Source organism: Podarcis pityusensis (genome assembly GCF_964106645.2).
Source record: "Podarcis pityusensis genome assembly, chromosome: 6".
Lineage (NCBI taxonomy): Eukaryota > Metazoa > Chordata > Lepidosauria > Squamata > Lacertidae > Podarcis > Podarcis pityusensis.
The window spans coordinates 25,512,430-25,537,594 of NC_138030.1; the positions used below are offsets into that span (position 1 = coordinate 25,512,430).

The following is a 25,165-nucleotide window of genomic DNA, read 5'->3' on the forward strand; positions in this document are numbered from 1 at the left end:
GGGTGAGGGCGAAGCAGAGCAGTTACAATTGGAAGATATGGCCTCAGGAGCATCTGCCTCTATACTAGATAAAATCTTTGAAAAATTGGAAGCTTTGGACAAGAAAGCAGATGCCCAATCAGCAAAGATTGATAAAAATACAGAATGTTTAAACAAATTAACCACACAAGTGACACAGAATGCACAAGCAATCGGACAGCTAACTGAGGCCTCAGCAGAAAATCGGAAATTGACTGAGGACACTAGACAAAGATTTGAAAATTTAGAGCAAGAGGTAAGACCACTCACTAAACAAGTTGGGGAACACCAGATTTATCTCTCGATGATAGAACTGCGAAATCGTGAGAATAACTTAAGGATTAGATCACTACAAGAGGCAGAAGAAGGAAATCTAACTGAGTTTTTGACTAAAGAATTCTCCAAGTTCTGGAACTTGGAAGAAAAGGACTTTAAAATTGTGTCAGCTTACAGACTTGGAAGATTCATAAAGAAGGAGAGGCCCAGAGACTGTTTGATAACATTGAGATCAAAGGAGGAAAGGGATAAGATTCTGGGATTACACTTTGTAAAATCACTGGAGGTGTTGGACAGAAGAATTGAAATTTATAAAGATATCCCAAGATTATTGCTTGACCTCAGAACCGCCTATTCTGAACTTGTTAAACTACTAAGGAGCAACGCAATTCCATTTAGGTGGGAATTTCCTCAAGGATTATCTTTTACCTTTAGAGGGAGAAAGGTTAAAGTTAGAACACTGGAGGAGAGAGACAAATTCCTGTCTACATACGGAGAGGACCTTCAAAAAAGAATTGAACTACCTGCTGGGCCTGAGGCAACGCCAACACCAACATCAGCACCTGTGGAACCTGAAGTTCCTGAGAAGATACCACCCCTTGAAAAATAACCAGATAATTCAGGATGTCTCTGCAACTGTTGAGTTGGAATATTAATGGCTGTAACATTCCGGAAAAAAGGAAGAAAATATTTCATATATTAAAAAAAGAACAATTGGACATTATTTGTTTACAAGAAACACATGTGACGAGGCTCCACAGAAAAGTGTTAATAAATAAAAGATTGGGCCAGGAATTTGTATCTTCGGATAAAGTTAAGAAGAGAGGCGTAGTGATATATGCAAAAGAGAGCCTGTCACCTAAATTCCTATTTAAAGATGAACATGGAAGAATTTTGGCCATTGAGATACAACATCAAGGAGAGAAAATGCTGATATTAGGAATTTATGCACCAAATGAAGGGAAATCGGAATTTTACAAGAAGTTGCAGGAGACAATGCTGGATTATCTAGACTATAACAACATCATAATGATGGGAGATATGAACGGGGTCGTATCAACTAACATGGACAAGTCACAAAGTCAAAATGTTACAAAAGACGGCAGACTACCTAAAACCTTTTTTGAAACGACTGACAATATGGACTTGATTGACATTTGGAGGACAAAGAACCCACTAGGAAGAGAGGGAACATTCTTTTCTGAAGCCCAACTGACCTGGACAAGAATCGACCAAATATGGATTTCTAGAGGCCTGGCACCTAAGGTCAGAAAAGTGGAAATCTGCCCAAAGACCTGTTCCGACCACAATGCAGTAAAGATGGATATGACACTATTACCAACTGGATCCTTTAGATGGAAGATGAATGACAATTTGTTTAGAGATCAGGAAATTACCAAGAAGGCCCAAAAAGTTTTGAAGGATTATTTTGAGATAAACATGAATAATATGGTGGAAAAAAGAATAATCTGGGACGCAAGTAAAGCTGTAATGAGGGGATTCTTGATACAACAGAATGCAGTGAAGAAAAGAACACAAAATGAGAAAAAAGATAAGATCTTGGATAAAATAAAAGAACTAGAGAAGAAACTAAGAGTGAATCCGAAGTCACAGCCAACTCTGAGAGAAATTAAACTTTATCAAACACAATATTCCAAATTGATAAATCAGGAAATTGAATGGAAGGTTAAATTAATGAAACAAAAAACGTTTGAGTCGGCGAATAAATGTGGAAAACTGCTAGCTTGGCAGTTGAAGAGAAGACAAAGATTAAATACTGTTACAAACTTAGAGGTTGATGGAAAAAATATCCAGAATCCAGTGGACATCAGAAAGTGTTTCCAGAGATATTTCAAAAAATTATATACCCAAGGGCCGCAAGATGACGTTGAGATTAAACAATTTTTGGCAAAAAACGGATTATCTAAATTGTCACAAGAAAATAGGACAATCCTGAATTCTAAAATAACACGACAGGAGATCGAACAAGCTATCCAGAACATGCAACTTGGCAAATCTCCAGGACCAGATGGGCTGACCTCCAAGTACTATAAGACATTGAAAGACTACTTGATACAACCTTTGATGGAGGTCAGCAATGAAATTATGGAGGGGAGGAGGGCACCGGAGTCGTGGAAGGAAGCGTTTATCACATTAATACCAAAGTCGGAAGCTGAAAAGACACAACTTAAGAACTACCGTCCCATCTCTCTCTTAAATGTGGATTACAAAATATTTGCAGACATTTTGGCAAATAGATTTAAAAAAGTTTTAAATGAAGTAATTCATAAGGACCAGGCTGGCTTTCTCCCAGGAAGACATCTGTTTGCTAATACAAGGAACATTATTGACATTTTGGAACTTTTGCAAACAGATATAAATACAAAAGCAGTTTTAATTTTTATAGATGCGGAGAAGGCCTTTGACAATATCTCCTGGAAATTTATGATGGGAAATTTAAAAGAGATGGGAGTGGGACGGGGTTTTGAGAATGGGATTGAGGCGATATATTCAGAACAGAAAGCTAAACTGATAGTTAATAATGTGGTTACGGAAGAGTTTAAAATTGAAAAAGGGACACGACAAGGTTGCCCTATTTCCCCGCTGTTATTTATTTCGGTTCTGGAAGTGCTATTGAACATGATTAGAAGGGACCGGTTGGTGGAAGGAATTCAGGTCGGCCAGAAACAATATAAATTAAAAGCTTTTGCAGATGACCTGGTTTTGACCTTGCAGAAGCCAGAGCCCAGTACGAAAAGAGCATTACAACTGATTAATGATTTTGGTCGGGTGGCTGGATTTAAATTAAATAAACAGAAAACTAAGGTTTTGGGGAAAAACTTGACTAATACAGAGTCAGAACGGTTTCAGAATGAGATGGAACTTAATGTGGTAAAAAAAGTAAAATACCTAGGGGTAAACATAACAGTAAAAAATCTAAGTCTATTTAAGGATAATTATGAAAAATGTTGGACAGAAATTAAGAGAGACTTAGATAGTTGGTCAAAATTGAAACTTTCTTTGTTAGGCCGAATTGCTGCTATCAAGATGAATGTATTGCCAAGGATGTTGTTCTTATTTCAAACACTTCAGGTTTTGGACAAAACGGAGTGCTTTCAGAAGTGGCAGAGAGATATTTCCAAATTTGTCTGGCAGGGCAAAAAGCCCAGAATTAAGTTTAAGATATTAACCGATGCAAAACAAAGAGGGGGCTTTGCCCTGCCAGACTTAAAGTTGTATTACGAAGCCGCAGCGTTTTGCTGGCTAAAAGACTGGCTACTTCTTGAAGACACTGATGTGTTGGATTTGGAAGGGTTTAACAATACCTTTGGATGGCATGCATATTTATGGTATGACAAGGTTAAAGCAAACAAGGCCTTTAAGAACCATATTGTCAGAAAATCATTGTTTAATGTCTGGTCAAAATATAAAGACTTGCTGGAAAATAAAACACCAAGGTGGCTTTCACCTTTGGAAGCCAAGGCCCGAAAAAGACCCAATATGGAGGCTAAATGGCCAAAATATTGGGAAATACTAGAAAAGGATGGAGACAAATGGAAATTGCAGAGTCTAGAGAAAATGAAAGACAAAGTGCGAGATTGGTTACACTACGCTCAGATCAAAGAAGTTTTCAAAAATGATAAGAAATTAGGGTTCCAGGTGGAGAAATCGAAACTAGAAACAGAATTGTTAGAACCAAAGATTAAGGTACTTTCAAGGATGTATAACTTGCTGTTGAAATGGAATACACAAGACGAAACGGTTAAATCGGCTATGATAAGGTGGGCACAGGACATTGGGCATAATATCATGTTTGAGGACTGGGAGAGGTTGTGGATTAATGGATTGAAATTTACTGCATGTAACGCCCTGAAAGAAAATGTAATGAAAATGATTTATAGATGGTATATGACCCCAGTCAAACTTGCTAAAATTTACCACCTGTCTGATAATAAGTGTTGGAAATGTAAAGAGTGTGAGGGAACGTTCTTCCACCTCTGGTGGACTTGCCCTAAAGTGAAGGCGTTCTGGGAAATGATTTATAATGAACTGAAAAAGGTATTTAAATATACCTTCACTAAGAAACCAGAGGCTTTCCTTTTGGGTATTGTCGGCCAAGGGGTGGCAAAGAAGGACCAGACATTTTTTATGTATGCAACAACAGCAGCAAGGATACTTCTCGCAAAACACTGGAAAACTCAAGATCTACCCACACTGGAAGAATGGCAGATACAACTGATAGACTACATGGAACTGGCTGAAATGACCGGCAGAATCCGTGACCTGGGAGAAGAGAGGATTGAGGAGGATTGGAAGAAATTTAAGAACTATTTACAAAAACATTGTAATTTGAGTGAATGCTAAATAAGATGCTAGACTAAAACAACTGAGCACCACTAAATTTAGAAGTTTTTTAAGAAATTAAGTAAGACTGTGAAAATTTAGCTCCTTTTGAGAACTATATGAGTATGAAATATAGAAGGGATATAAGATTTTAAATAAGATGATAAATTGCTGACAAAATGTTTTAACGATGAAAATGGGAGCGGGAGATGCGAGGAAGTCCAAAGAAAATGTGAAAATATGTTAAGATTGATGTTACATTGTCTATTATGTCTATTTTTATTGTAAAATTTAATAAATTGCTTTAAAAAAAAAAAAAAAAAAGCTAGCCGGGAAGGACTGGGCGATGGGCTTCGTGGGGTGGTGAATGCTTCCCTCCGTGAGGGAGCCTTCCCAGACCCGCTGAAAGAGGCGGTTATTAAACCGCTTCTTAAAAAACCATCTTTAGATGCGGCCACGATGGCCAATTATCACCCAGTCTCAAATCTTCCATTCTTGGGCAAGGTGATTGAGCGAGTGGTTGCTGAACAACTCCAGGCACGCCTGGAAGAATCAGACCATTTGGATCCCTTCCAGTCGGGATTCAGGCCTCATCATGGGACTGAAACTGCCTTCGTCGCACTGGTTGATGATCTCCGGCGGGCTAGGGACAAAGGTGAGAGCTGTTTCCTAGTTCTGCTGGATCTCTCAGCGGCGTTTGATACCATCGACCATAACATACTTCTGCACCATCTTGAGGGGCTGGGAGCTGGGGGCACTGTCATACAGTGGTTCCACTCCTTCCTCCTGGGCCGTGTTCAGAAAGTGGGGGGGGGGTGAGTGTTCAGACCCTTGGGCTCTCACTTGTGGGGTGCCTCAGGGTTCTGTCCTCTCCCCCATGTTTTTCAACATTTACATGCAGCCACTGGGAGAGATCATCAGGAGGTTTGGGCTGGGTGTTCATCAGTATGCGGATGATACCCAGCTCTACCTCTCTTTTAAATCAGAACCAGTGAAGGCGGTGAAGGTCCTGTGTGAGTGTCTGGAGGCGGTTGGAGGATGGATGGCGGCTAACAGATTGAGGTTGAATCCTGACAAGACAGAAGTACTGTTTTTGGGGGACAGGAGGCGGGCAGGTGTGGAGGATTCCCTGGTCCTGAATGGGGTAACTGTGCCCCTGAAGGACCAGGTGCGCAGCCTGGGAGTCATTTTGGACTCACAGCTGTCCATGGAGGCACAGGTCAAATCTGTATCCAGGGCAGCTGTTTACCAGCTCCATCTGGTACGTAGGCTGAGACCCTATCTGCCTGCAGACTGTCTCGCCAGAGTGGTGCATGCTCTGTTTATCTCCCGCTTGGACTACTGCAGTGCACTCTACGTGGGGCTACCTTTGAAGGTGACCCGGAAACTACAACTAATCCAGAATGCGGCAGCTAGACTGGTGACTGGGAGCGGCCGCCGAGACCATATAACACCGGTCTTGAAAGACCTACATTGGCTCCCAGTACGTTTCCGAGCACAATTCAAAGTGTTGGTGCTGACCTTTAAAGCCCTAAACTGCCTCGGTCCAGTATATCTGAAGGAGCGTCTCCACCCCCATTGTTCTGCCCGGACACTGAGGTCCGGCTCCGAGGGCCTTCTGGCGGTTCCCTCACTGTGAGAGGCCAAGTTACAGGGCCTTCTCGGTAGTGGCGCCCGCCCTGTGGAACGCCCTCCCATCAGATGTCAAAGCGATAAACAACTACCTGACATTCAGAAGACATCTGAAGGCAGCCCTGTTCAGGGAAGTTTTTAATATGTGACATTTTAGTGTATTTTTCATCTTTGTTGGAAGCCGCCCAGAGTGGCTGGGGAAACCCCGCCAGATGGGCGGGGTACAAATAATAAATTATTATTATTATTATTATTATTATGCTGGGCACATGACCCGGAAGCTGTACGCTGGCTCCCAAGGCCAGTAGAGCGAGATGAGCGCCGCAACCCCAGAGTTGGTCACGACTGGACCTAATGGTCAGAGGCCTTTTTACTTGGCTAAGAGAGGGTGACTGGCCTAAGGTCACCCCATGAGCTTCATGGCTGAGTGAGGATTCAAACCATGCTCTCTCAAGTCCTAGTGCAACACTCTAAACATTATGCTACACACAAGGGGTTTCAAATAATTTTGCAGCCACAATTTAAATAAAGCCAGTCTCTTGAAAGCTCTAACCATCTCAGCGATGTGTCTCCAGGCTGTGTCTTCCTTCACCCACCGTGTGCCAGGTAGCTGTGACCTATATTTCTAGGTCTAGTAGCATCAGCTCACCATCAGTGCTTATTTAGCAATCTCTCAACACAACATAATTGCATCCCTGTAACACCATAAACAAGTTAGTCATCTGTGACCTGGAAACATTTATAGGCTATCAGCTTTATTAATAGAGGAAGGGAGCCCAGCATTCGACTCCCTCCCTTACTCTATTAAGCGTGTTGACACCGAAGACCCTGGAAAGACAACAGCTGGCAAGACGTAATCAGTTCAAAGCCGCATTGCTCTTTGCTTACTGAAACATGATGATGGCCACTAACCTGAAGATGTAATAGAGAATGTGTCCCTATATATGCTCTGCAGTTAATGTAAATTTAATAGGATACTTTTTGATAAATACAGTTGAGGGTTGATGAATATTTACTGACCTTCAACAGCTGCAATAAATGCAGGCACCAACCTGTAGTTATCTCTTTTTTTGAAGGTTTATTACTTATTTACTTATAACACTGACCCTTCACCAAATGTTCCCAGGCTGGGAAAAGTATGCAATGAAACACCCTGAATTTTGTGTTTGTTGTGTGCCATTAAATGATAATCGGCTAATAAAATGATTTGTGTTGGGAGTTTAACAATGAAACGTGCCTGACTCATGTATTAATATGCTTAAGATAATCTGCACAGATGCAGTTGATGCTTGTGGTGATTAGTGCTGCTGGTTCTAAAATAAATGTGCATTTTTAAACCTAATTAATCCTAGGTTTTGGAAACTATTCAAAAGATGAATCGTTGGAATTTATCTTTCAGGACAAAGGTCCTAAAGCTTTTGAGTTCTTTAGCTTAAGTCATCCTGTTGGAGGTGTGGAGCAGACTTTCAAATAATAGCTCAACCATTATGCAGACTGCTCTATTTTCTGCCCTTTCCTCTTCTGTACTACCTGTGCTCTATCTACTCTTTGCAGTTTTCAAGAATATACAAGAGCTAGGCCAAGGAGCTTCAGTGCTCTGCTGTGAAAATACAATACAGAGTCATAATCACAACTTCAGAGCTAGAATGCCTGCAGAGAGTTTATAGAAGGAGTCGGGGAGGAGTTTATCACTTCTGTGCTGCTTCTCTCTGTGTTCTTCCTTTCCCAGAGAGGAAAGAAGGAAGGAAGGACAGCTCACTACCCAAGAGCTTTGCTATATATCAAGGTTAAGAAACCTCAGGCCCTGAAGCCAGATGTGGCCTTCCAAACCTACTTGGGCTGAAAGACTATCCTAGGCCACACTCCCATCTTCCCAGGCCACACTCCTCACTAGTCCTGCTTTGTCACCATCTATGAGTGCTTGTTCCAGGTCTGAATGTGTCCTCAATTTCAGATTAGGCATCTTGCTTGCCCGGATGGGAAACAGAGGTGTCTCAATGCTTGTAAAGCTACTATACAAAGTAATAGTAACAGTTGCTACACCCACTTTAGCTTCTTACCATGCCCACCCTCGGCATGTGGCCCCTGGAAGGTTTCCTAGAAAGGAACATAGTCCTCTGTCCGAAAAAGAAAGAGAAACCTAGGGAGGAAGTTGGTTCACATTGGAATGACCTTGACTCCACAGTTATTGCAATTCCAAACAAGGTACCTCATGCCACAACCCATGATGTGTTATGGGATTGGTTTCGGTTTGCGCAGCCTTCGGTGAGGGGCTTGTGGCTATACAGCCAACCGTGTGCTCTCTTGACCCATATCTAAATTGAACAAAGCTTTTTATTGTTCATTTGAACCCACACCCATACCTGCCCTGTACCAGTATGCTAGAGGTAGGGAAGGTGGTCATGGCTTCCCCAAAGCAGCCTCATGGACAAAATGGTGAAGCCTGACAGGCCAGAGTTTTCCCATACCTGTATTAGAAAATGGCATACTTCAGGTAATATGGTCATGAACGTCATAGTAATTTAAAGCTGAAAACCTGCACTTTGAACTAGGCCAACCAACAAATTGTCTAAGCATTGGAATCTAATGCTAATGTATCAGAACCTTTTAAAAATAACATCTGAGCAAATCTATGAGGTAGTTTAGGCTAAAATACTGGGTTGCCCCGGGCAAGTGACTCTGGAATGGACTGGTGGTTTGTTGGTTGGAACTGTTGCTTGCTGACCAGAAGGCAACAGTTTGGGATGGGTTGTTGGTCTGTAGGCATGACAATTTGGGTGGGAATGACCTTGGATTTACTTTCAGAGGGACCATGCCATTAGCACTCAACACCAAGGCACATCCTATAAACTGTAAAAGGTCCCAAGTTTCCAGGCAATTCCAGATAGCAGGTTATGGGAAAGACAACCTGGAGAGCTGGGTAAACAGTGTTGGACCAGACAGAGAGACAGCCTGACCTGGTATAAGGCAGCTTCTTGTATTAGCTGAGGATTTCACTCTGATTTTCCCTTGACCAAACTAGTATACCATACTGTATCCGGAAGATGAGACACTAATTCACTATGTTGCAAGTTCAGGATGAAGCCCATATTCAGACATCTGTGACCTTAAATTTTTTGATATTTTATCATACCATACTTTTGACAAACTTTCCTAAATTATAATGCGTAAAGATATATTCTAATCAGAATAAATAGCATTCCTTAAAACCTAAAACCTCCATTTGTGAGAAATAATGTATCACCTTCCTGTAGGTTAACTGCAAAAGAAATGTTAATATAGAAAGTACAGCTAAACCTTCTCTTTACTTTAATCCTGTATTGAGTGTTAAGTTACAGTATTCTGAGAAATGACTAATACCTTAACTATAGGAAAGTAAATAAACCCTTAGAAATCTTCTTTCAGATAGGATTTTCAATAGTGAACTGTAAGAAAAAAATGTAAGCACAATAGTTTATCTTGTCTCTTCTGATATGAAACAAAAAATCTGCCCTAATAGACTTTCCAGTGCTGACCTTTAAAGGGAAAGATGGAACAGATGGAGCTACACAGCTGTGTACTAAATAATAATAATAATAACAATTATTATTTTAGCATTTTTGTTGTCTTTTGTCTTAAATGTGTGTTGCAGAGTTTATGCAACATTTTTAAGACAAGAGACAACAAAAACAGCAAACATGAATCTTATGAATATCAGAAACCATTTAGGGAATCCATTCTGAGACCTGCACAGCTTTCTGTTCATCATTGCTATTTTCCTAGAAAAAGAGATGTCGGTACTCACCGTGAAAGTTTCCCTTGTTCTCTTAGAATGAAATGGTGCCCATCTGAGAGGTGTCAGAACTAAGCTCTGGTGAGTTCTGGCTGAAAAAAGGCCCTGCTTTTATAGTGTTATAGCTGCCGGTTTTGTTTTTGTTGTTCTACATGCTTCCATTATGTTATCTTTACTCCACCAACATCCAAAAATGCTGCAGTCATCAAACCACTTTTTCTTCTATTGCAAATATCTTGGCATTTGTGAAAGTTACAGAATGACTCCACAACACTCTCATTGTGTAGAAGGTGTTTTGTGCAATTTTCCACATCCAGCTGTTAGATTGAGTATCCTCTATTTCACGCCTTTCCCCCATCTTTTTGGACAGGAGGCTTGTCACTGCAGTCTCTAAAATAGTGGATAGCTCAGGCAGACACTGTGAACTTAAGTAGCTCCTGCCTCTATTCTCCTAATACTGCCTTTAAAAAAAAGGTAAAGGACCCCTGACAGTTAAGTCCAGTCACAAATGCCTCTGGGGTTGCGGCGCTCATCTCCCTTTACTGGCCAAGGGAGCTGACGTTTGTCCGCAGATAGTTTTTCTGGGTCATGTGGCCACCATGACTAAGCCGCTTCTGGGAAAACCAGAGCAGCGCATGAAAACTCCAGTTACTTTCCTGCCCGAGCGATACCTATTTATCTACTTGTACTTTGACATGCTTTTGAACTGTTAGGTTGGCAGGAGCTGGGACTGAGCAATGAGAGCTCACCCCATCATTGGTGGCACTGTGGTCTAAACCACGGAGCCTAGGGCTTGCCGATCAGAAGGTCAGCGGTTCAAATACTGCCTTACTTCTCCTAATGTTGTAATATCTCATGAAGTGAGCATTCTGGTATACCAGAGCAGCTTTGTAGGAAAATGACCCTCACATGAGTAGAAGATGCCATCTACTTCCACTTGTGCAACAGGATGTTACTCTCCTCTCTTCTTCCCTGTAGCCTCTGATAAGCATCTAGAAACCCTCAAAATCTGCTCCAAAGTGTTAGGACACACTCTGAAATAGTTTTGGGGGTGCATGGGGGACTTCAGGGGAGAGGAAAGACAAGTCCTATTGGGTGAGGAAAAGTCTGGACAACATTGGATTTTGCTCAAAGTAGACTGGCAACTTATATATATATGACCACTGAGAAGAGCACAAGAGAGAATAAATGTCATGGTGCATCTGCAGCAGCACAACTGTTGGGGTTGGCATTCATCTGTCTCAGGAGACTATGGAGGAGTGTGCCTTTGGAGGTGAGATCAAATGGTTGGAAGGTTGCAACACCTGCTGTGGCTGTAGAGACCGATACAGGAGAGACATGTTTTGTTGCAGCTGGGGCAGATGGGCAAGTGCCAAAGTCCTGCTGTAAAATGAAGTCTGGAGGAAGAATGGGGAGGCACACAATGCCAGATGCTTGAAGTCCAGTGTGAAGTTTCCACAGTCTGTGTTGGGGAGCCATGTCATCAGCTGGTGTTGGTCCACTGTGCTTCATTGAGTCCAAGGTCAACACAGCCGTCTACCATGAGATTTTGGAGCACTTCATGCTTCCTTCTGCAGACGAGCTTTATGGGGATGCTGACTTCATTTTCCAGCAGGACTTTGGCAGCTGCCAACACTGCCAAAAGTACCAAAACCTGGTTCAATGCCCATGGGATTACTGTGCTTGATTGGCCAGCAAACTCGCCTGACCTGAACTCCATAGAGAATCTATGGGGCATTGCCAAGAGAAAGACGAGAGACATGAGACCGAGCAATGTAGAAGAGCTGAAGGCTGCTATTGAAGCATCCTGATCTTCCATAACACCTCAGCAGTGCCACAGGCTGATAGCATCCATGCCATGTCACATTGAGGCAGTAATTGATGCAAAAGGGGCCCAAACCAAGTACTGAGTACATATGCAAGCTTCTACTTCTCAAAGGTCTATTTGCTCTATTTGCAATCCTTGTTTTGCTGATTTCATTTAATATTCTAATTTTCTGAGATTTTTAATTTGGGGTTTTCATCAGCTGTACGTCATAATCATCACAATTGTAACAAATAAAGGCTTGACATACCTCACTTTGCATGTCATGAGTCTATCTCATATATTAGTTTCACCTTTTATGTTGAATTGCTGAAATAAATGAACTTTTCCACAATAATCTAATTTTCCGAGTTTCACCTGTATATATGCTGGGAAAATACAGTTTAATATGGGATTCTTGAGAGATACTTTATAGGTGGCTAGGCTCACTGGCTATCTAACAACAAAGGCATCTACATTTTAGAAACTTATATATCCACTTGATTTATATAAGACTAGAAGTGTTGCTTCCTGGTATAAATACATAAGAAATATGATAGCTGAGGCAAGAATATATTATTTACTTAATGTTTACTTACAAGACAAGAATTCTAGCAAGCAAAGTCAGATTATCTATACACTTCATCTTTGAATCTGATTTGATAAATTTTAAGAAAATGCCATATAAATCTTCAGTCTCTTGCAAAAGAACCGACTTTCCCAGGTTCTGGTGGTTTGCTGCTAGGATAATAAAAGGATGACTATTCAACTTTGGCTAGGCATCTTAAATCAAACGATGGAAAATACAAACAGTTTGTCTACTGAACAAGAAAAATGCCTTGCAAGATAAACTGTGAGACTTCAGTAGGAAGGCCTGGGTTCAAATCACCGCTGAGCCATGACGTGCACAGGGTTATCTCTAAGCTGAATTTACCTTCAGTTGCTGGAAAATGTGGGAGATGAGAGTGCTGTTGTCTGCTGGCAGGCCTCCCATGGACATCTGCTTGGTCACAGTGAAAGCAGGATGGTGGACTAAATCGGGCCCAGTGGCCCGATCTAAAAGGACTAATCTTTTCTTCTTATGATTATTGTGAGTCTAAAATGAGAGGGAAACACCAAGATGAAGAGTCTCGTGCTCTACCAACTGAACCTCTATCCATCTGCCATATATGCTGCCTTCAGAGGAGGGGTGTAATGCATATTTAACAACTCTTAATACAAGAGAGACAAATATGAATCCAGCAAATATGCCCCCTTACTGTATATCGTTGTTAATTATATGTCTTTGATCAATAAGCCTCTTAAGTGAGTTCTCAGAAGATGACCTTGCGTGCCATGGAGAGAGTAAACCCCATAATAGGGATTTGGGGAGATCAAGCATGAATCTTTTTTTTTTTTTGCCAATCCTCTTGCATTTTTTGTTTTAATTTAGCACAGATCATTATCAGGCAAAATATTTTTGCAAAGCTTATACAGTTGGAGAGTTTTTTGTTTAGCATAGATGCAATATCTTGATTTATTCAAAACTGTTATATGGGGGGGGGGTGGAACCGAAAGACTATCTATAATATCAATTTATGGCAATGGACAGGTTTCTGTGACTGTTTCTATTTGCCATAGAAGTAAAGAGTTTCGGTATCTGAAGCTGTGATGTTGCTTTTCAGCCTACAAATTGCACTTAATTTTTAATGTTTACATCAACGTGATTTTGTCCATTTGAACCATATATCTTTTTCATTTCTGCTCCTTTAATTGTAAATAAAAAATGCCAAAAGAAGATTGCAACGAATTTTATCTTTTTGATGCTTTTTAAATATGCATCATATTATAATGCCGAGTCTGCAAAATTATTATCCATGATAGAAATATATACTGTGAAATATATACCTTGTGTTAAGAGCTGAGATAATCAAGTGTTCCTTAAAGTGATGATTGGTGTGTTTATTTTGGATTACCTTTTGCAATTTGACACCACAATATCAGTGTTGGCTATCAAAGTACTGAACTGAATCTCCCACTAACAATCAGCAGAGGATGGGGCTATCCTTATGCTGCCACAAATATTGCTGTGCTGACTGAGAGAGCTGCAGGGTTTGGCTCAGCGGTTTTGATAATCCCCACTCTAAACTACTCACTGCGACCTTTCTCCTAATTGGCTTAGGGCTCCCATAAATGCTTTCCAGGGTTATGCTGAACAATCCACATTTTGGGCATTGAAATAGACACCATTCATTTCACATATCGGAGGCTGCTTCTCAAAACATCTGAATTTTTAGAGGAAAATTCAGTTTGAATATGTGAGTGCATAAGGACATATGAAGGCCCATTGTGGTCCAGCATCCTGTTCTCACAGTAGCCAATCAGAGGCCTACTGGTATACAGAGACGTACAGCCTCAAACAGTGGAGAAATGACACAGCCATCAAGGCTTGTTGCCATTTATAGACTTATCCTCCTTAAATTTGTATAATCCTCTTTTAAAGCCGCACAGGTTGGTAGCCATTGCTACAGCTTGTGGGAGCGATTTCAATGGTTTAACCAGAGTGACTTGATTTCTTTTCAGCCTCTCCTCTGGAGACTAGCCAAAACTTCACATTCAGAAGCTGCTTGAGCTGAGTGAGGTCATTGGACTATCTGCACTGACCCCAGGGGCTCTCTGGGGTTTTAGATATGGAGTGTCTCCCATTACTATCTGAAAATGCCAGGGATTGAAGTTGGGACCTTCTTCACACAAGGCAGATGCTCTACCGCTGAACTACAGCCCTTCCCCAGATTATTCAGGCTATTTTGTACTAGCCCTTGGTAGATGAAGCTTATCAGGTGTGAGGGAATTTTCACAAGTTAAGAGTTTTACAGAGTATCTTGTGTTGGTTATATCTGAAGGAGTGTCTCCACCCCCATCGTTCTACCCGGACACTGAGGTCCAGCTCCGAGGGCCTTCTGGTGGTTCCCTCACTGCGAGAAGCCAAGTTACAGGGAACCAGGCAGAGGGCCTTCTCGGTAGTGGCGCCCGCCCTGTGGAACGCCCTCCCACCAGATGTCAAAGAGAAAAACAACTACCAGACTTTTAGAAGACATCTGAAGGCAGCCCTGTTTAGGGAAGCTTTTAATGTTTGATGCATTACTGTATTTTAATATTTTGTTGGAAGCTGCCCAGAGTGGCTGGGGAAGCCCATCCAGATGGGCGGGGTATAAATATATTATTATTATTATTATTATTATTATTATTATTATTATTATTATTAATGTTTGGTTTATTAAAGTCTACTTTCCCACCTCATGCTGCAGAAATGTCAACAGCAGAACAATCCAACCCCCCCTTTTTTTCATTGGGGTTTGGGTGGCTTCAGTCCTTTGCTAGACCCAGTCAGGCTCTTCCTGAGGAGTGATGCCAGCATCACTCTGCTGGCATTCAGCATCCTCTTATGGCTGCTGAAAGTGCAGGGAGATAGAAGTGCCTCTTGAAGGTATCTCACCATTGGAAAACCCCTAAATGGTGTTTTGGGATGGGAGGGGTTGAGCCGGCCTGGGATTAGTTAGATCCTGAAATGGCCATGCTGCCATCACTTTATGGTATGGGCCCTGATGCTCCACACCTTTTGCCCTGGTTGGCATGCTTGGCTGGGCTACAGATAAGCCCCACCTGGAAGTGGTGGGGTGAGGATTGCACATGAAATCATTACATCTGGGTTGTGATGGAACAACCATTTCCAACTTTTTTTTGAGCTCAGAACAGTCTATTTAAATCACCCTTTGGAGAAATATAATCAAATATGCAGTTTTGTGAAAGTGCTAGGACACAACAGCTATGCAAAGGGTTCATTCTTAAAAGGATCTTCGTGGTGCCAATTAAAATTATAATTTAAGGCAAAGCTATCATAATTAATGGGCTTAGCATTAACCTAACAGAACCTTTATCATTCAACTGTTCAATTACTCTTGATCTGAATTTGTCATAAAATTTTAGGGTTTCAGGAAATCTTTGCTTCTATTAATTGCTACTGCAATGGCTTGTAAAGATATCCATTATCTTTTTCCAAGACATTTGCACTCGTTGGTATTGCTTTGACCTTCTTCCTTAATTGTGTGGTGTTGCATTGCAGTTCAGGGAAAGAGAGGCCAGGGGGTCCTTGCTTTCTGGAAAAATGCTTAGTTCTGTTCACGTTTTTCTCCATTTCATCCTTATATCCCTGTTAGTAGGTGTCCTTACCTTTCCTGAAAGGGCTTGGAAAGATGGCCAAAAGACAGAGGACCATGGGTGTAGGAAGTGGTACTAGTGGCAAGTGTGCTTACCTGTTCTAGGCCCACTGCAAATCAGATGTGCTCCACTGGCAAAACTAACTAGTAATCAGAGACCTAGAGCCTCTATAATGTGGGTGGATAGTTCTTAACATGTTCTAAACTGTCAAACTTGGATTTAGCCCTTTTCTACTGAAAGGTCTGGTACAGATAATGGTTGCATTGATGCCTGGGAATAAAGGTTTGTGTGTGGAAGTAATTGAGCCCTAAATTAGGAATATTGGCGCAGTTACTGTCCTGCTAGAAAATGAATTTATAGATGAAGTGTTGTGCAACAACCCAATATTCACAGTGTAAAAGTTTCATTCTAGTCGATAAAAGCTTTAACCATAGTAAATCCGTTAGGGTTGTATCCAGCCATATCTGTGCATCAGCAAAACAGAATTTCACTCATGCATCAGATTGAGTCCATTCCCCTCTTACTTGCGCCTCCCCTGTGCGTCCTTAACATCTGCTCTGGAAGGTTTAGGGGAACTCTCCAGAGGAGATTTGGGGAGGCATGGGGAGGAAGTGAAGTCCCTTTGCATGAGCAGTCTCATCTCATGTGTCATTGGATTTCAATGGTTAGTCTTTAAGGTACTTTCCTGCCTTTCCAGCTGTGGATTAACACAGCAAGTGCCTGCTTGAGGATTGAGCTTGCCCGCAGCAGAGTTCCTTGTTAAGTTGTGGGTGAACATATCAGACGATTCTTCAAACAACTCTTCTTTATTCAAATGCCAGAACAGAACTGAACTGAAGGGCTCAGTCAGCAACGTAACTGTTGCAACTTTCTAAAATTATCCAATCACTGAACGTCACTTTTGATCCTTCATTTGCATACAAACTATCCAATCACTGAACGTCACTTTCGATCCTTCATTTGCATAACTATCTACAGTATCCCCCTGCTGGCCCAGGGTGAGAACTTCAGTACATAACATTCCTCCTGTAGAGTCCCTGGGGTCAAGGTTGTACCTATCTCAGTTTTCCAAAAATGCAATGCCACAGAAAGTTTTTCAATGTTTTTGTGAAGGTAGTCATCTCCTCTCCAAAAAGTGCTGTGATGCTCCAGGTTCAATCTGCAGCATCTCCAGGCGTGCTACCAAGCCTGGACATAACTATCCTTTTTAATCTTAGGTAGGGTGTTCCCTACATAGGTTTAGGTTTCTACCCAACAAAGTTATTCTATGAGTGCAGGGACTTCTTCTCGCACAATAGAGCTTTCCTCTCCTTCCCCTCCTCTGCACAATTTAAAAGTAGTACCGTTTACCCCATGAGCCTAGCTTAATTTCTTCTCCTTTTCCAGTGCTCTTTCTTTAGAGAGTCCACGAGTTTTTGACATTGGATGACTTTATAAAACATTCTACTAATTGGATTTGTTAAAATAAATAAATCAAAAGCTAATTGGTACGTGCCCTGCCATTATTTTTGCTTACTGAATTAGATATAATGGCGTGAAGTCCTTTTTATCATATTTGTGCACTTATTTAAACACCCCCCTGGCACACACTTCTGCAAATTCAATTATAGATTCAAAGAAAGCACTCAATTTATGCAAGGCTGGTTTACATTTAATCCAGGGGCAAGACTCAGTAACTGATGATAGGTCTGTTCAAAATTAATTAGGATCATTCAGAGGAACGGCAGCATTGTTACCAGCGCACAATGTAAAACAGGGGTTATTTCAGCCTTTGCCGTAATGAGTCACAACTGCAAGCTTGTTGTGGGTCAAGGGAGCCTTTGTTTATTTGGGTTTCTCTTTCCGTGCTGGGAGGTCACTTGTTCTTTGTCTCGGCTTCATGTGGGACAGATTAATAAGAGGATTTCCACAGGAGGGTGCAAAGAATGCAGAGAAGCTGAATGTCTTCTTTGTTTGCATCAGTATTCACCCAGGAAAGTGTTGGGTGGAAACCCATGGCTGAGTTGTTTTGTTTTCTCGCTGCAGGAAGGGTGTCCAAAGAAGTAAGTCAGATGAAGGTGACATTCTGCAGCTCATCAACAAGTTGAAATTTAACGTGGCACATGGGAGAAAGGTCTTTGAACAAAAATATGTACCTTCCCTTAAAATTGCCTCTGTGCCAGAGGACTGGACAGTAGAGATATAGAGAGCATTTCCATAAGAGTGCCCTTGAAAGCACCTTTGGAAGCAGGTTCAAGGAGAGCATGGTTGAATAGATGCAGCTCCCTGTTGACAGCCAAGGGGCCTCTGAATGCCAGTGTCTGGCAGAGAAGCAACAGGGAAGGGACATGGTCTTCATGCTTTGCTCATGGGCTGACCATTGTTAGATTCAGGCTGTTGGACTAGATGAATATTTGTTCTGATTCAGCAAGACTCTTTTTCTTTTCTCATTCATTTCTGTAAACTGTATCATTTTCTTTATATTTTCAACCAACTCTCAACTACTTTATTTATTTGCTGCAAGAAATATATCCTCTGTCCTCCTTCCTGTCCAAAATAACACTCCAACTGCTCATATTATAAATGTTTCTTAGGGGTATTTGAAATGTCTAAATGCACCCGTTAGTTAAGTGGTTGGTAGGTAGGTTTGTGCGGGATGCAGGTGGCGCTGTGGGTTAAACCACAGAGCCTAGGACTTGCCGATCAGAAGGTCAGCAGTTCGAAACCCCGCGACGGGGTGAGCTCCTGTTGCTCAGTCCCTGCTCCTGCCAACCTAGCAGTTCGAAAGCACGTCAAAGTGCAAGTAGATAAATGGGTACCGCTCCGGCGGGAAGGTAAACAGCATTTCTGTGCGCTGTTCTGGTTCGCCAGAAGCGGCTTAGTCATGCTGGCCACATGACCCGGAAGCTGTACGCCAGCTCCCTTGGCCAATAAAGCGAGATGAGCGCCGCAACCCCAGAGTCGGCCACAACTGGACCTAATGGTCAGGGGTTCCTTTACCTTTACCTAGGTAGGTTTGTACTTTGTTTTTAAGACTGTATATTGACTTCTAACATTTTCGTACCATGGCTGTTTGAAACCAATTGCACTGATAACCAATAGCTATGATAAATGTCCAAAATTGTAGGTAGCCTCTGAGTTGCTTTTGGTGGGGTGGGGCTTATACCTAAGTCCTTCTGCAACACATGAATGTACCATTTTGCAAGCAGAAACCTCTTAGGCTAGTGGAACAGGAGTGATGGATGGCTTATTGCACCATCCAGTGTGTTACCAAAACCCTGATAGCATGTTTTCACTCAAAATTTGGCAAAGTGATGCCATCTAATTATATGCATGTGTACTTGCTCTTTTCCTTGTTCTTGTGCATTATCTTAACCATAATGTTGTTGAGGAGCACTCGTGTTGCCATAAGTAATTTTAGCAACAGATGATAAATAATGCCGTAAAGAACATGATCTCCTCTGATCTACCGGTCTTTAGGATAGCTTAATAATGGTGATCACAATAAATACGTTGAATAATTATTTGAAGTGACATTTTCCCTGCAATAGTCTGAGCTTCTAGAGAAAGACAGGAGTCTTTCCATGTATGTGCATAAAATACATTCTTCTTTATTAATTTCTTTTAAAATCTGTTAATCCTCTGAATGTGTCCAAAATCCAGATACTAGTGTCACTCCTTGTTAGCCCCAATTAATATGTGAACGTTCTTCCATATTCTTTGCAGCTGTCTGCTTCATGAGATAATGATGCCCTTTATGTTATTTCTGTTTACTTGGTTTACATTGTGACATTGACAAGCAATTAAACATTGGCCTGTTGTAGAAGTGTTTAATTACATTGTTAAAACAATTTACACCCCAGGGAACTCAGCCAGAGAACTCAGCCTTAAGGGGAATATTCAAGGTGGGACTTGGTATGAAACGGGTTCTTAGAAATCCATTTGACAAGTAATTATTTTAATAGTACATTAGAACTTTGTGAGCAGAATGGACAATGCTTATGTGTTTCTGCATATTTACGTGGAAGGCACAAAAGTTTCTGTATGAGACAGTTGGGCCCTCTTTGCATAAAAAACCCTGACGTTCCTGTTCTCAGCTCCTGACAATTGCAACATTTTTTAATCTGGTCTTGAGAAATCTCATTTTGCCTCACCTTCCTCTACTGTTGTTGATAAAATAATCTTTGATTGCTTACTTCAGTTTCATTATCCTTGCAATTTTCCTTCAATTTATGGAGCTATTATTGCTTGTTTTGTTTTGTTACTTTTTACATTTTCATAGAATCATAGAATTAGAAGGAATCCCGAGGGTCTTGTAGTCCAACCCCCTGCCATGCAGGAATTTGTTTTGTTAAATATCTATTTATCTATTGTCGCATCTCCCTATCAGCTCTTAGGGAAAAAAGGCAGGATCAGGTCCTGCTGTTGCTTTTTCAGGGGTTACTCTAGATGTGGTGAAGCAATTGTTTGAATGCTTTGCCCAGTGGCCTATCAGCAGAAGCCACACAGAACATCCTCATTTGATGCAGTGGGGTGCATGGGTCAATGAAAAGCATTCATGTGGCCTATCCTTCATGAATCATATCAAAATTCTCTTTTTGCTTTCTTCCAAAGAAGTCAGGTATGTTATTCAAGAAGCATTCCCCCAAAATGATCTTGACGTTTTGCTTTCAGTGCAATTTGGTTACAACTCTTAAAAATTAGCCCACAAAAGTAGCCATGCATAAAGATGCTTAATTACCTATCTATATTTGGAAGTCATCTGGAGTGCTTAATTAATTTAGCTTTGGGCAATCTTCATAAGGAGAAGTGAAAGCAGGAACTAGTCCCCGCCCCCAATAGTTAGAAGAAGAATATGGGATGGGGGCCAGATAGTGACTGTTTGAGTAAGTCATCACCAGGCATTTGTGTTTTTATTTCCTTGCAATGTTTTTAAAATGAAGCAGATCGTGAATACTGGACAGAAAGACACTAAACCCTTGTGCTGACCTTCTCTTGTCTAACACTGAACCACTCCAGTTTAGTTACACTGAATTTAGTTTGGTTACACAAGTTACACTGAATTTATGAGGGTACGTATGTGGAGAATGTGGCTTATAGGGAGGAATAGAAGTCAAATAGCAAACCTATATCCCTTTTGGTTGGCATCCTGCAGTCTTACTTGGGCGTTTCACTTGCAGAGCAAGTCAGGGGTGTTTTCAACCCTGCTAATTTGCTTTAAGAATTTCCTAAATTCCAAAGAGTGAACAGAATTCCAACATGACTGGAGGAGGAAACAAAATATGTCATACCTAGCATGACAGATGAATAAACTCCAGTTTCCGTAGGAGAACTAGGACAGGGATAGCTTACATTGAATACTGGATACATTCATTTATGACTTTTTCTCCTGAATGCTAAGCAGGTTTAATAGTGACTATGTGATTCCAGGTTGCATGTGGGCAATGTGGTACCATGCAGATTTTGCGGGACAACCACTCCTTTTTTAAAAAAAATAATTTTTATTACTTTTATAGATTACAAAAAGAGAAAAAGGAGAAGAAGAAAAAACAGAAAAAAAGACAAAGAAGGAAAAAAAAAGAAAAAAAAATACAATATATAAACAATGCAAAACACAACCTAAACTCAAAAACTAAACACATTAAACTAAACTAAACAAACCCCACTAAACAAACCCCACTCCCTAACCTTAGCCCTAAATGAAACAAAACAAAAACAATTTAAAAAAAACAAACAAAAAAACATACATCCTCTCTTTTCCGTACTCTATCTTTCATTTCCTTGTTTCCTCGACCTCCTCTCACCTCCCTTTTTGTATTCCACTTCATTTAATTGTTTCAGCAAATCCTTTCCATCTTTCTCCATTTTCTATCATATTATAAATAACGTATTTTTTAACCTTATTTTCCATTAAAACTAAAATACTTATATATACTTATCTCCTTATAACATTTCTGCTAAGCCCATAAAAAAGCATTCCACCATTTTTCTATCACTCATTAGTTTTACCATAAGTCTATATATAAACTTTAAATTTTCCAATCTTCTTCCACCATCTCCTCTCCCTGGTTTCAGATTCTGCCAGTCCTTTCCGTCAATTCCATAAAGTCCATCAACCTGGTGATCTTATGTCCGAGGCTCTTAACTCTTTTCCAAGTCCCTTCTGCAGGTCTTCTTCATTTTCTTTAATGCTAAAAAGCAAATCTCGGGGAAACTCCAACCTGTCAATCCTTTTCTTCCTTCTGAACAGATCAGCCAAATTTCCATAGTTAAAGCTACAGTCCATAAAGTATTTCAGGGCATATTTCAAGATTCCTCCAAGTCCCGAGGCCCCCAAAACTTCAATCTCCTCCAGGCCCGAGTCCATGTCCCAAAAGTCAATTAATCCCTGCATAGAGGGATCTTTCCAACTTTCCTTCTTTCGTCTAAGCCAGGGTCCATTCCTCAGAGTCTGACTTTTCCTAGATTTAGTCATTAAAGGCCTCAATTTATAGTCCTCAATTTGCTTCTGTGAAGCCACAGATCTCACTTGTACTACTTTATGTGCTATGTAAACCATCCCTTTTCGGTAGGGACTGAAAGGTCCAGGTCTTCTATCAATAACCAGGTCAAGCAAGCATTCATTTCTTCCACACATGCCATGAAACCTAGTGTGGAGCAAAAGCACCTCTGCATGGGTACTGGTGACATCAACTGCTCATGGGCCGGATATGCTGGCCACTATAATCATCTCTCCTTCCGTGGCGACATATTGTAAAACATAATTTGTTCTAGAAGGGCTGCTGCACCTGCAAATTTCATCCACTTTTGTGAAAAGGGGAGAAGTCATAACAGTTTTAGATTCCCTATTAAACTGAACTGGGGGGTGCAGAGCTTTGTTTTTTAACAGATCTAGATTGTGCTAATACTTTATTATCAGTTTATGAAAATCTTGTAAGTTCATATTCATATATAAGCATGTGGCAATATCAATGCCAGAAGAGATTTCTTTTTGTTTTAATGCAAAACTCACCTGGAATGGGGGTGGGATTAAAGTAGCCCTTTGCTAATGCTACTAAAAATAAATCTGGACCTTAGTGCACAAAAACTAGAATAGAAAGGCACATAAAACGAGGAAGACTTGTAACTGCAACACTCTTTTTTGCACTTTGAAACGGAAACCAAAGTGGCAAGGGAGCACCAAACTTTAATGTGTTGCTTATTCAAATATGAAGTTGTCTCCTTCCCCTCTGCGTGATCTTTTATGAACATTAGGTTTTACTGCACAATGCCTCAGGGACCATTAACTGAGATATGAGCACAAATCTTCAGATTAATGTGTGGCATATGACACTACTATCTATATTGTGAAGATTTAAAGCTGTGACTAGGAAAAGTGACCTAAGAAACAATTGCTTATTAAGTTTTTAAAAAAGACAAGCCATATGTTCCAAGTATACATTTAAGACTCAGAAATCTTTGCTATATACCCCCAGGGCAGTGGAAACAATTTAATGCTCCAGAAATTCATTTTATTTTCCCCCTGCAAGTTTTTTAAATATAAAAGGCACTGATTTAAATGGAGTAACATAACGAGACAGAAGTAATTAAGACAAAAGTATTTATTCATCTCTTTTCTCCTTAGGTGGTTGTTCGTTTGATGAACACTACAGTAACTGTGGTTATAGTGTGGCTCTGGGGACCAATGGATTTACTTGGGAGCAGATTAATACCTGGGAGAAACCAACAATGGATCCTGCTGTCCCAACTGGTGAGTAAAAAGCATGCTGGGTAAGAAAGCCTCTAAACAAAATTATTTATCTCGGGGTGAGAACTTCCAAAACTGCGATATGGGCTGATGTTGGCTGATACGGACAGGAATAACAAGTCAGCTTGTCATATCATTTTCCAGAATAGTAGACATTACACTTTGACATTATAAGCTAGGACACTTCACATTGGAAGCCATTCTGAGTGTGGTTAGCTTTGGTTGTTACCAGTACTTAGTAACATTTGTCATTGCCCAGAGTATGTTGGTTTTGAATCCCATTTCCCCCACTTTCATGTAGCAATTTGGATTCAAAATGTAAAGGCTAATCACCTGTCAGTCAAATCCTCTAGGAGCAATGCTAACTGTTGGTTTTAAAGTCCTATATGGCTTAGGATCAAGGTATCTCAATTGTCTGCCTCCTTTCATATGAACTTGTATGCTGCTGAAGATCTGCTGGAAAGGCTTTTTTTTTTTTTTTTTTTGTCAATGTCTCAGGCACAGTTAATGATGAGACAAAAAGGGATTTTCAGTGGCTGCACTCAGGCTTTGGAATTTGTTTTCCCCAGGTGATACATTTAGCCCCCTTCATGATGACTTCTCAACATCAGAGAATTAAACTTAACCTTTGTCTTTAAGAGCTGGCTTTCTGTTTCCTATTTCTTAATAGTTTTATCTAGGTAATTGTAATGGAAGTTTCACCTTTTTGAGTAAAATTGTGGCTTGGTTTTATTGGCTCTTGAAGTGGTTTGCTAGCTTTGCAATGTATGTTTGCGTTATTGTTTTTAATGGTTAATGCAAACTGCTTTGAGTAGATAGGTAGGGCAACAATTGGTTAAATAAAGAACATAAATAAATTGTATTGTGCAACCAGTTAGGTCTTTAGAAAACTCGGTTCACATTTTAGTACAAAACCAAACCTGCATTACATCTGATTACTGTTTTTAATAGTAACATCTGACAGAGTAAAACAAGATTAAAGGTTGATACAATTATCTACATTAGTTTCTACAAAGCACACTCTCAATTTCTGTGTTGCCACAGCAATATTCACTGCATGATAAGTAACAAACTTGTCACTGTTAGACAACATATAAACAATCTAATAAGGATCATTGGCATTAATGAAGGAGATGAAAGTTTTCTAATATAGCTTTCCCCTGGGTCATCATACAGGCTGCGCCAGAGAACATAATGACAAATATTTCCAGGTAGTCTTTGATCTACATATGTGGTGGTTGTGGGGATGATTTCATTAATTTGATTGTATATTGATTTGGCTCTGAGAAACCCAGGTAATTCTCAATCCATTTTAGAGTTCTGGATGTCAACAAACCAGGGACACAATTTCCTAATTTTTGCACTCCCCCCCATGTACTTAGAGAGATTTGTGTCT

General features: G+C 40.6%; 1 protein-coding gene across 18 annotated transcripts in view; it reads left to right on the forward strand.

Moving 5' to 3' along the window:
• PTPRT (protein tyrosine phosphatase receptor type T) overlaps positions 1 to 25,165 on the forward strand; it is a 617,797-nt gene that overhangs the window by 151,256 nt on the left and 441,376 nt on the right. For all 18 annotated transcript variants that reach the window (XR_013987409.1, XM_081009187.1, XM_081009202.1 and 15 more), the window contains exon 2: positions 23,647 to 23,772. Coding sequence is in view for 17 of the 18 variants with exons in the window: in XM_081009187.1 (XP_080865313.1) it covers positions 23,647 to 23,772 (126 nt within the window). In the remaining variant the exon portion in view is untranslated. The remainder of the gene's footprint in view (positions 1 to 23,646; positions 23,773 to 25,165) is intronic.